The 13,331-nt window shown below is 33.1% G+C and overlaps 1 protein-coding gene across 1 annotated transcript; it reads left to right on the top strand.

The window, feature by feature from the left end:
- Nucleotides 1–10,563: 10,563 nt before the first annotated feature.
- On the top strand, nucleotides 10,564–11,108 carry LOC132172560 (protein NIM1-INTERACTING 1-like). The gene has a single exon (XM_059584082.1). It carries the CDS (start codon nucleotides 10,596–10,598, stop codon nucleotides 10,947–10,949), a length of 354 nt encoding a protein of 117 aa, XP_059440065.1. The 5' UTR covers nucleotides 10,564–10,595; the 3' UTR covers nucleotides 10,950–11,108.
- Nucleotides 11,109–13,331: the final 2,223 nt, after the last annotated feature.

Genomic DNA, 13,331 nt, shown 5'->3' with positions numbered 1-13,331 from the left:
TTTTTTTTTTTTTTTTTTTTTTTTTTTTTAAACTAAAGGATGAGAAGGGGTGATTAGTGTAATTTCTTCTCTTGGACGTGACCATCAGAGTTTCTCACTCACTGTAAATTGTTTGGTTTGAGTCATAGCTACTATCTCAAAATGCGAGTCCGTTACCACAATCCCACCAAAGTACAAGCCAATAAATCTCATTCTTAGTAGTATCTGATTCGCGCAACTACTACCGCAAGTGAATTCGAACACGCGACCACTAAAAAAAAAAGGAAAGGACTTAACCTCTGCTGATTTACCAACTAGACTATTGTCTCCTCCTTTCCGAGCAGAAAAATATATATTAAGTTTTTTTTTTTTTTTTTAATTGAATAAAGGAAAAAAAAGGCTACAGGGAAATATATCAAGTTGTTGAAATGGTGGAATTGTCAGTTCAAACTGTTAAAATGAAGGCATGATGATAACTCGTATATAGTAGGTGTTAATTTCATGAGATGTGCTCATGAGTTTGTTGAATTATTCAGAAAATTATATGGCTAGGGCTGTGGACCTCTCTGGCCTTGTAGGGGCCAGGAGGAAACACTGCTCCCACGTATTGCACCCATTGATGACCACCAAAGAACCAACGCCAACATAATCACTCCACCCACCACCCGACCCAAAGACAAGGACTACTGTAACATCCCCAGTCCGTTAAGACTGAGTTTGCCACTTTTCTTCTTTTTCAACAAAAATTCTTGCAAAGATCTATAAGGTCTATCAGAGTACTTGATTTTAAAAGATACAATAAATGCGTAAAACATTATTCAAGAGATTTTATTACAAGCGGAATTAGAAAACATTAAACTTTAGTTGCGGAATATCATATCATTACAATAACTTATATGAAAAGACTTTGAAAATTAATAATTATTCCCACCCCATTCCGGCCTCCTATTCCAGCATCCTTTCTACCTGAAAACAAGAAATAAACCTGAATGAGCCCAAAGGGGGCCCAGCAAGTAAAATCCACAACCATAAATAGTTTTACTCCTTGTTCTCAGTTTTGAAAATCGTTTTCACAAATAAATATAATTCTAGCCATAATAATATCTGTATGTACGGTTGCATCTCCCGTAACATATACATACTATTACATCTAGTAATAGATCATCGTTGTAAATCATCTTTATAAATCATCATCATAATGCATCATTATAAATAATCTTTGTAAATCATCATAGCATATCATCGTTGAAAATATAGTATCATTTTCTCATAATAGGGCCCATGTACACTATTACCCCTGTGCACGAGGGTTGCGGGTCCTTGTGACCATGGCACTGAACTGTGGCCACAGCCATGCCCGACCGTCAATTAACTCTTTCTTGGTGCACTCAACGGTCTAGTTGATGGAATACCACCTTCTGGCATAGCCTCCTTCAGTGGTTTCGCCTCCATCCGAGTATCGGTACCGAACTCTCATCTTTACTTATCTTAGGGCCAAAAATACTCTCCTCCATACATGTGCCCTCATTTCATAAACATTTATCTCATCTCTTGTACTTTTCTTTGTACTTCTTTTGATGCATCTTAGGGCAACATGTAGGAGGGTTTATCATCATTTTTCTTTCTTATAATCATCATCATTTCTCAACTTTCTTTTCTCAAATTGAAAACCTTTTCAAATATAAACTTGTTGTATTTAGAAAGCGTTTAAATAAATAGAAACTTTCTAGATAATTCTTTTAGAAATCCTTCATGCATGCAACATAACTTCATAATACATAAATAAAATAATCATTTACAATTTACTAAAGAATGAATAAATAGCATGACATGAAGTAATTTTAGAAGGGGTAGTGAATTTACTTACCTCTAGACTGAAGCTAAAAGTGGTATGAAGGAATCTAGTTGCTCCAATATGACTAACACCACTAGTATATCTTTTGAAACTAATTTCTAAAGTCCGCTATCTCTTGTGTTCTTTCTTTCTTGTAGCGCTTGGTCTCGCCCTTTCTCTCTCTGTTCTGAGTAAACACTCTTAGAAAGAAGAAAGACCGAGTAAAAAGCGGAAGAAGGAAGAATATATGCAAGAGATGGGAGAGGAGATGAGTGGTGAAAATTGTGAAGGAGAAGAGCTCTATTTATAGGAGAAAATCAAACACTATTCTACCTTCAATTTACAATTATACCCTCATTTTACTATTTCACCAACCCTATACTATTTCACCAACCCTATACTATTCTACCAACCCTATACTATTCTACCTATACTATTCTACCTTCTATTCTACCATCCTTATACCTACCATTTACTATCCTATTATTTCACCAATTACCATTCTCTAATTACCACTCTCATAAATTTCCCAAGAATTAAAATCCTTAGCTACAATGGATATTAAAATAACATCATTATCAAAATAATCTATTTAAATAGCTTTGAAAATTCTGGGACACTACAACTACAGTAATAGTTTAATAACTTTCTAAGCTTAGGAAAAAACCTAGCTAGCTGTCCATATATAATATTAGAAATGGGTCTTGGACCTAACTCAACCAAAAAGCTAACTTAAGAGTTGAAATTTTCTCTTACCCTTATAAATGGCCAATCTCCTTAATACCCAGGCAATGTGGAACTTCCAACACGCTCCCTCACGTGTGACGGGAGGACATCCAAGCCAACACGTGCGACAATGGGTGACGGTAGGCCATAGCCAATTGAACCTGGCTCTGATACCATATTAGAAATGAGTCTTGGGTTTAACTCAACCCAAAAGCTACCTTAAGAGTTGAGGTTTCTCCTTACCCTTATAAATGGTCAATCTCCTTGATACCCAAGCAATGTAAAACTTCCAACGTATAACATCTCTCACTTGATCTTATACAAATTCTACCCCCAACATGTCTCGAACAATATGTCTTTTGTTTAAGCAGATGTATATGCCTATTAGGCGGGGGCGGAACTACGTATCGGTCCCAAGCCACCATAATTTTTCCAATTATTTGAGGTTCTTACATAGCCAAATCTACCCCAACATTTATTGAGCAAGTTGGCCTATCAATTGAAACAGCAAATTGCTGAGAATCCCTCCGTATCCCATTTCATTAAGTGTGTTGTGTACAATTTTTTTTTTAATTTATTCCTTGAAAAAAAAGATAAGAGCATAAAGCTCTTGCATCAGAGAGCATAAAACTCTGCTAAATCATAGTCAAAGCTATGATGTTACAATGTCATAGAAATAAAATATAAAAATTGTACAATTAGGTACTATCTATGACTTCAACATCCGCTAACCTATGTCCAAATTTCAATTATAGAACAAAGACTCAATCTAATACATATATAGCCCATATTTCCAATTTTTATTTTTTCAATTATGGGAGCAAAACTCTCACACCAAAATTAATACTCATAGACCCAAAGGTCAAGACAAAAACCTTCAACCAAAAAACCACTTATGAAATTAAGCAAATCTAAGCAGAAGTTAAGCTCTTATTAAAAAAAAAAAACAACAAAAATACAATAAAAAACCAACAAATAGCTACAACAGTCGGGGCAAGGGAGGTGAAGTGTATTGGATGGCGCGTGGTGGACAAGATGAAGTCGTGAGGAGCCAGGGAGCACGGTGGGCTGGTGCATGGTTGAGCAAAACCACGTAAGAAGCTTAGATTTAAATTTGAAAAACTAAATTTAAAACCTAACCAATTTTAGGAAGAGCGGTGCAGTACAGTAGAAGGAGGACGGCTACCTTCCTCCTCACTACAGGGCAGCTTTTGTCTCTCTAGGAGAAAACCTAGGGCCGGCTCTGGTCGTGTCGCGTACAACTTGGGAATTAAGGAAACTCAGAAATCATTTATTATTTTCATGTTCGTTCTTTCTTTCTTTTCTTTTAAGGATTTGACTCAGGATCCTGCGATAAATGCAGCATCTGTTCGAGTGATAGATGTTGTCAGGATACCTTACTTTACTTTACTTTGGATGTTGTCAACATAACTCTCTTTTGTGCAGCGGCCGTATAAAAATAAATTAATTAACGAGAAGAGCAGTTCTGGTGATGGGTCAGTTTTTTGTCTTTTATCCGTCCTTATTTAGAATTAATTAAAACAAGAATATGGTAAATAATTCTTTTAATAAAGGTTTCACGTGACGTTCCCTCAAGTCTTTTCTTCTAGCTATGTCATTATTATTTTTTTGTTGGGGCTTGCTTGTGCTGTAGCACTTGTATTTCTTTTCTTCCTTCTTCTTTTAATAAAGTTTACTTACAAATAAATTATAACAAAATTTCATGTACTCATAGCCGCCACTCTTTTCTGCTTCTTTTATATATATATATATATATATATATATATAAAAAGAGACGGAGTTAACTTTGAGTTTGAAATGATTAAAAGTTAATTTTTTTTAAAATAAATTAATTGACAAAAAATATCTTAAATTATTTTTTTGACTTTAAATTTTTTTTCTTGTAATTTGGGAGGACCATAGCCATTACCGGTCCCCCTAAATTCGTCCCTATATATATATATATTATACAGAAAATCTTATATGATAGAACTTGTATTATAATGTCGTTTAATTTCTTGGCAGAGTCACATGCAGAGATATGATTAATTGCTGAGCTACAAGTTCACTTACCCCATTGAGTGAGAGCCCAGTCCATGTACTTTGCAGGTGAGAGGGATCACAAAAATACGATTCTGTCAAAAGAAACAATAGGTTCACCGACAAAAAGAAAAAAATAAAAATAAATGATAATAATAATAATAAATAATAGAAACCATGACTTAATAAATAACTAAATAAATCAAGTGCTCATAATGTTGTAGGTGTAGAGTGTAGTCAAACCAGAAAATTGGGAGGGAAATAAGGGAAAGGATAAAGTAAGACCAATCAACAAAGTTATTAACGAAAGCCCCAAAAATTGCAGCGTAGAACCTTATATATGTCTTTTTTTTTTCTTTTTTTTTTTTCAAATTGGGTTTGAAAATCTAGTAAAAAATGGTTTGAAAATTTTCCTTTAATTCAGTATATTAAATTAATATTTGTAGGTAATTTTTATGTGAGAATTATATACTCTAAGAGAATACGTAATTAAAAATCTATGTGAAAATCTATGGCTTTGTATGATAACATTTTTTTTTTACCTTCTCCCTTTTATGTTTACTCTTTATTTAAAAACAAAAAAAACAAAAAAAAATATTAAAAAATAACACAAAACACTTAAAACTACTTATTTTTTTAATTGTCTCATCAGAATATTCTTTTCAAACAAAAATACAAGAACCACCTTTTATAAAAAGTATTAACAAGCATAATATATTCTAAAGATAGGTGCTAGTTACTTAAGCCAAATTAAAAAAAAAAAAAAAAAAAAATTTACTGATTACTCTTGATCTTTTATTACTTTTGCAATTATTCCTCTTAATTTAGTGTTTATCTTTAATTTTTTTTTTTTCCAATTTCAGACATCCATTAGGATTTTTAATTAAATCTTGTTAAAATTTTTAAAATATTATTTTTTTAAAAAAAAATTAAAGATTCATGCACGGATATCCTTTCATCACATTTTTAAAGTTTAAAGGTAGTTTGTAAATAATAAAAGATTAAGAAAGACTTCCAAAAAAGTATTACAGTAGACAACTTTTTATATATATATATATATATATATATATTTTTTTTTCTTTCTTTTGTTAAAAAAACGACGAGGAGTAAAAAAATAAAAAAGGCTCAACCGAAGTTTCGTCATATGTTTTCGTCACATTGCAAGTTTGATGACGCCGATCACTCAACTACTCTGAGAAATTACAGAAATACACTCATAAAATAAATTTTAGTGGGAGAATAGGAGTTGGGAGAATATGGCAATTGGGTCATTTGGGTACAATGAATAATAATATAATAAATGATTTAACCCCATGACCGTGACCTTATATAATTGAACCTTTTCTCAAGAAGTAGCGCAGAAGCATCCTAGAAGTTGCATGCTTTCTCTTCTTCTGTTCCCTTTTGGCTTCCTGCTTAAGCATCATCATCACATGGAGGGTGCAGCAGCAGCAGCAGGAGGGAAGAAGAGAAAGATTTGCATAGAAGATGAAGATGAAGAACAGAAAATAGAGCAGTTTTTTGCTATTATCAGGAACATTAGAGAGGCTCGTGAGCGTTTAAAGAATGACTTTGATGCAAAGAAGAAGAAGCAGAAAGTCGTTGTTGACGAGGAGATGAAGCAAATCCAAGTGTGGAAGCCCACTTTCGAACGTGGAGACTTCATGGAAGAGGAATCTCAGTTCAAATCCATTGTGGGTTCTTCTCAAGAAGGAGATGAAGGATCAAAGAAAGAAGATCAAGAGGAGAAAGAAGAATTAGACCTCAAGCTTTCTCTTTAATTAATGTAACTTTTCTATGTTAATTAATGAAGTTGAGAGGGAAATTTAAGGTTAGATATTGTGCTTAGACCTTCAAATTTACCATGTAGTTCTTGTTCTTGACAATCTATATATATTAACCAACTGTTTTTTTTTTTTTAAGGTCTTAGAAATTAATCATGTTGTTATTAGGGTTTAATTTAGAACTACGAATCAAATGTTTTATACAATTTGCATGAGAAAGTCTTTGTTGTGTTATTCTATTCTTATCATGTTTTAGAAGAGGATGGAATAAGATTGTTTGGCCATGCTAGGAGACTTGTTTTTCAAAGCTGAGATAATTACTCACCTAAAAGCAATTGTAGTAAAAAGTGATGATATATTTACACTCCATTCTCTTGGGCTGTGTTTGGCAAAGACCGGGACCAAAAATATTCAAAAAAAGATTTCTTAAAATTAACCCAATATTTTTGTTTTTTATATTACATCATCACTTTTTATTACTATTTAAATAAAAAAAATTATTATAAAATAAATTTTTTTTACTTTTTTATACAATATATTCTTATTTTTTTTTCTCATATTAATTAAATTTGCTACTATGAGTCTACTATTTTTTTTTCTATTTCATTGCCAAACAAAGCCCAAGTGCCCACACATGGGTCCCAAGATTTGATTTGGGGTGAAAAAGATTGGCTTGGCAGTGGAAAGAAAAGCATCTGTGAAAATTCAAACCTTGGAGTTAACTTTGGCCCTTTGGGTATCTCTTTTATTTTTTGTTCGATTTTAGGGCATCTTTCCTAGTACAGGGTACCCGACATCTAGTTGACTCAAAGTTAGATCTACTCTTTCGGCTCTTCGTGAAATTACTCCAATGGTCCCAAACAATTAGGTTTGTTAAGGTGAGTGGTTAAAAATTGCTCCGCATTCACTATCGATCTATTCGTGTGGGATATATACCACATGTACCCGTGCGGTTGTGGGTAGATTCCGCAAAGTGCAAATGTGGATATATACTAAAATTAACTCTTTGATGTAGAATAAGGATGTTATTCCCCTATATAGTGCGATTTACACCCTTCCAAATCCAAACAACACCTAAAGGAGGCGAATATGTGGTGTTCTTGACCATACATAACAAATATAATAAATTTTGAAAATTAATTAGCACATGCAATGTTGTTAGAATTAATCAAAGCACGAAATAAATCCAATACACAAATTTTCGTGAAGAAGTTTAGATATTTTGAAGAACTCTGCAAAAGTAAAACTGCTCAGAATAATCAAGTTACACATAATTTATACTTACAAAACCATAATTTGTAAGAAAACCTTATGTTTACCCTCAACAAACGATTCATTTGTCTGCACGCAGTACCTCTAGAGTTTTGGCCAATTTTTCTATGGAATTTTTTCTTGCAACCAGAACTGATCCAGTGGGGCTTGAAGGTTTTTGATATTTGCGGGGTAATATGTATGAAATTGAAATTGAATCTAAATAGAGTCTAAGGCCTTGTTTGGTAAGCAACATGAACTTTACAAGGCACTATTCATGTTTGGTGAGAAAAAAAAAAAAAGAGTGTAATAATTAGTATAGAGAAGTAAAAAAATTTTGTTTTGTAGTAATTTTTTTTATTTAAATAGTAGTAAAAAGTAAATGATGTAATACAAAAAGTGAGAATATTTTGATGTTGATTTTTTTAAAAAAATGAGATGAATAGTGTAGTGTTGTTTGCCAAACACCACCGAAGAGATGTATGAAATTGAAGGCATAGGAATGCATAAATTCTCTTTTAGCTCACAAAATAATGGCTTCGGGTTCCGTGAAAAATCGTGCAATTTGAAGCGTATATAAACACTAAGAAAACAAGTGTTTTGGTGCAATTAAAACTATGAAACGACAATTTTTAAGGCATTGCTTAGAAAGATAAGTGATCTGTTCGGGCATGGTCCAACCTAGATGATCTCCCAACCTTCATTGTTTGTTCATTCCATAACCCCTTCGGATGATGTCTAATTGAGAATGCAACAGTGCAAATGTACGGCTTCTTATAATTTTGTATCGAACATCTTTGTTTAGACCCACTGCAAATTTGGTGGTACGGTCGATGAAATCAAAGAGGAAATGAATCAATTGAGATTCTTGGAGGTTTGAACGTGTAATGAGAGATGCAAACTCAATCACTCATACTTTTGCTAGAGAGGCTATCAAGTGTGTCATATATAAAGTTTGGATTAAAAAATCTTCAGATTATATCTGTGGCATTGTAATGAGATACCGACTGAGAGCATCTTATCCGTGTCTAGTCATTGTCATTCCACAATTTGTTCAAAAAAAAAACAAAAAAAAAAAAAATCTTACGCCTCTTCCTCTGCATGTGTGGGGGCAACTCAATTTGGGTTAATTAGGAGGATCACGTCGGATTCATAATACTCTATCAATCTGATTGATTCCATTCAATCAAAGAGCCTATATATCCTGTTGTCTTTCTAGCTAGTTCCCTAAGGCGTACGTGGCCGTTAGTGTAGCATAATGGCTATTGAAGAGTCCCACTCATCACTCATCACTCATCACTCATCCAAGACTTTTATCTCAATCGTACGTCCCATTCTTTTTCATATGCTACATCAACGGCCCCAACAAATTAATGGCATCCCCGACGTAACCCATACAATAAGCCCAAAATCAACCCATTGACCCCACTGTATTCTACTTGCCTAACAAGGAAGTAATTCCCAAGCCATTATCGTGTTACAATGACATTTAACTGTCACATGGGCTACAACTTATGATTATACATCCTTAACTAGTTAACTTCAAGGATAAATTGTGTCTCAATTAAGGTAAATATATATGAGATAAATCTCACTCAAAAAAGAGATCATGATACATTCTTTTCGAAGCATTCTATTAGAAGTATTATACCTTTCTTTATAAGTTCCTTATAAACTAAGATGAAGATACTTATTACTCTAGCGTTAAAAGATATTTGAATAGCATTTATCACCTTTATAATAAAATATATTTCACAAAATACTCACAAATTGAAAATAGAGGAGAAATGCTACCGTTCCTCTAAAACAAATATGAGGGACCGGTTGTTAGGGATGGAATCAAGAATTTTCGTCGGCATGGGCTAAAGTATGAATTAAAAATATATTTAAATAGGGGACCAAATAATTGATGAGAAATATATTAAGATTAAAGACTTAATTAATATAAAATAAAAAATAAAATCAGTATTCATTCAATGTTAAGAAAATATAAACAAATTAAAAAATAATTATTTTTTAAAAATAATTCAATTTTCAATTTAATCCTAAAATGTAAAGTGTATTAAAACTTATTAGAGATAAACATTACACACAGTCACGCAACACAAATGTTAAAGCGTATTAAAACTTAAAATTTTTTGACTATTTTTTATGGTCTAAGACCAAACTTTGGATTGCCTTTTTAATGGGTTTGGGTTCGATTAACTAATAACTTTTAGCTCAAATTCACAATTTAAAACATATTTAATAAAAAAAAAAAAAATTCAAAACTTGGGGAATTTTGGTCATGCCCCGTCTACATGTAGTTCCGTCTCTAGGTAGTGTAATTTTTTTTTTTAAAAAAAAAACAATATTTACGTAAGATTAAAAAAAAATATTAATCTTAAAAATAATTCGAAGCATTTTTCCTTCTTGAGTATTTAATTTAATTCAATAGTCACAACTCTAGAATTATTCATATCACTTAAAATAAATACGAGTATTTATTCATTATAACTTCAAAAATTAAATATTATTGTATTTAATGATATGAATAATATCACTTTATTTAATTAAATAAAGCTAAATATAGGTAAGATACAATAATATTAAATTATAATAATGAAATGCTTTATTTCCTTATTTTAGTCGTTTCTATTGGTTGTCCAAATGACGCGTGAAGTAGTGGTCAAAATCCTCGTGAATCAGAGCGTTGGAAACAGCAAAACGCGCAACCCAGTGGGTCCATGATGTCACGGAATATACGTCACCAAACAACCTCGTTGGCCTTTTACACTTCTTGTTTAAGACTCCCGCAGACGTAACTACGCTGATGTCACCCCCATCGTCGTCAATACGAATTTACTTTTATGCCCATCACACACTTGTTAAAGGAATCTTAGCCGGCGGGGTACTTTTGGCTTCCTATCAGTCACCGCCCTATAAATTTCTAAGCACCCAAAGAAGAAAGATAAGCATTGTTTGATTAATTTTCTTCATCCATGGAAAATGACAAGAGTGTGAGAGTTGGGGGAGATGAAGAAGATGAGGAGGAGGCGAAGATGGAGAAGTTTTTTGCTCTGATACGAAGCTTTAGAGAGGCGCGGAATTATTACAAAAGAAAAGAAATGAACGAGCTGGAGAAGAAGAAGAGGAGCAACAAGAAGATGAAGATGATGTGCAGCGGAGATGATCTGCAGAAATCAAGCTGTTGGGTTCCCAAGTTCGAGCAAGAGGATTTCACCAGAGAGGTTGAGTTTAGAAGGCCTCCTCTTGTCTTTCCTTCTCCCTGTAACAAAGAGAAGGCCAAGAAAGGAGAAGCAGAGGTTGGTCTAGACCTCAAACTCGCCCTCTAATGGCGTTGCTCTGTAAACGACAGCCGGAGAGAAAGAAGTGTTGGGAGGTTGTTTGTTTGTTTTTTTTTTTCCTTTGTAACTGTCATATGTAATTATTATGAGTCACCTTGTTTACGTTAAAGGTACTTGTTACGAGAAATAATGTTATTAATTGAATTGCTACATGACTTTTCGTTTGGGTTTGTCAATCTTTTTTCTAATCTACTAAATTGAATTTAAAATTGTGAAATATGGAGAAAAAACAAAGTGTTAAGATTATGTTTAAATTGTTTGAAAAAATATAAAATTTTAAATAAAATTAAAATTTTTTGAGTTGAGTTGAATGTTAATGATGTCAATTTAACAAAAATAAAAAAATAAAAAAGAGAAGAAAGAATTACATAGAGAGATTCAAGTTTGCTCTTACTAAAAAAAAATTGGGCAATGTTTTGGTAGTTTAGAAGAACGTTGTTGGGATTAAAAATTTGAATAAATATTGTCAATTGAATGGTAGTTTAATAGGATATATTATGATTGATGGATTTCCCTTGATTTGATCTTATACTTGAAATTATTAACTATCGTTTAAATCTAGTTTTTGGATCACATGTACTTATAAAGCATCCTACCATATAGATCGAAATCATAGCCATTTCTTCTTTTTTAGAAGTTATTGCCATTTGAAATGGTGGACTTCCCCTCCTGGTTCAATAAAGCTAACTAGGCCATTGCAATAGCTTTGGAGAGGAAACACATGAGAGTTGGGGTGATAATTCGAGATGATATAGGACTCGTCACTGCGGCTAAAAGTAAGACTATTCCTACTGTCTTTGATCCAGTTACAGGGGATCAGGCCATGGCAATCCTGCAAGCAGCCGAATTATGCAGAGATTTAGGCCTCTATGAGGTTTATCTTGGAAGGGGACTCCTTGACGGTTGTTAAGGCGATTGGTGGGACTGAGCAAAACTGGCTTAGGTTTGGGCTAATTGTGGATGACACCAAGTTTGGTTATGAGGTCCCTTCAACAGTGGAGAATTTGTCATATCAAATAAGAAGCAATCAAAGTAGCACATGGATTGGCGAAGGAGGCGACTAGGAATGCTATGGATAACATTTGGATGGACGAAACCCCAGCATGTATTTCCAATTGTTACTTCAAAGCTTAATGCTCTTTCAAAGAGCTTTTTGACTTTTTGTATTCTTTTTCATCTAAAGAGTATCACATATTTACTATGTTGTGAATATCCTAATTTATGCATGGAGGCCCACTGCATAATCAATAACCATACCAATGGCGTAAAACTGTCAGCTTTGCAACGTAGCAAGCATCAAAGGACCATTCCAAAGAATATGTCATAAAAAAGGGGGTCACCAACCCCAAAATTAGGTGTGCTCTGTCAAAAGTCCCTCTTCATTATGTCCTCTCTCACCAGCTATTTATTTGACTTAACCATGGTAAGTTCCTTTGTTAGCCCCCCACTAACGCTACTCTGATGGTTCTCTTTCTGTTCTGTAAGAGCCTGACTTTGGGTTTGGTTGACCAAAAAAGTATTTCAACAAAATGATTTTTCTCCATCAACTACAATACTAATACAACATTTAAAATTTTGGAGAAATTTCAGAAAGTCCCCCTGAATTTTCAAAACTCTCATTTAGGCTTCCTAAATTTTAGTTTTCTCTCACTTTGGACCCTTTTAACATTAAACTACGTCGTTTTGTATCCTAAAATTACAATACCTACCTAGCCCAAAACGACGTAGTTTAATTTTAAAAGTGTCCAAAGTGAGAGAAAATGAAAATTCAGGGAGCCTAAATGAGAGTTTTGAAAATTTAGAGAGGTTTTTTCAAATTGGCTGGAAGTTCAGGGGGGCTTTCTGAAGTTTCTCCTAAAATTTAATATTTCAAAGTAATAGCTGGATTGATAAAGAAATGTTATTTTTTCCTTTTCCCATCCAATTTTTGTCGAACTTTACGTATTCTTTTTATTTTTTAATTTTAAATATATTATTGAATCTGTAGGACTCACATGTTAACTCTTTTATACAGATCTAATAGCGGTGAATTTAAAAAATAGTTTGACAAAAGATGGACAAGATAAGCGATTTCTCGTTAATATTAATAGATATTGATGTGAGAATTTCCTTTTAAACTTAATTATTTCCATAAAAGAATTATTCCTAAATTATTATGCATATTATTTATTTAGAGCTATAACAAGTGTGCAAAATCTTTTCAACGTGAATGACGGCGGCGAAGGCTACAAATTCCCCGTTTTAAGCAGGAATTACGGTGGGCTCGCTGGAGTTTTCTTCTGATCAGTACTAGATGTGAAGAAAGTCATTCGCTACAACTTTTTGGTTGGTTAGAAAGCAACAAAGCTAATTTAGTGGTTAATTACCAAA

Source organism: Corylus avellana, chromosome ca2 (assembly GCF_901000735.1).
Source record: "Corylus avellana chromosome ca2, CavTom2PMs-1.0".
Classification (NCBI taxonomy): Eukaryota; Viridiplantae; Streptophyta; class Magnoliopsida; order Fagales; family Betulaceae; genus Corylus; species Corylus avellana.
The sequence above is the reverse complement of the archived record's forward strand: the minus strand, read 5'-3'. Positions and strand labels throughout refer to the sequence as shown.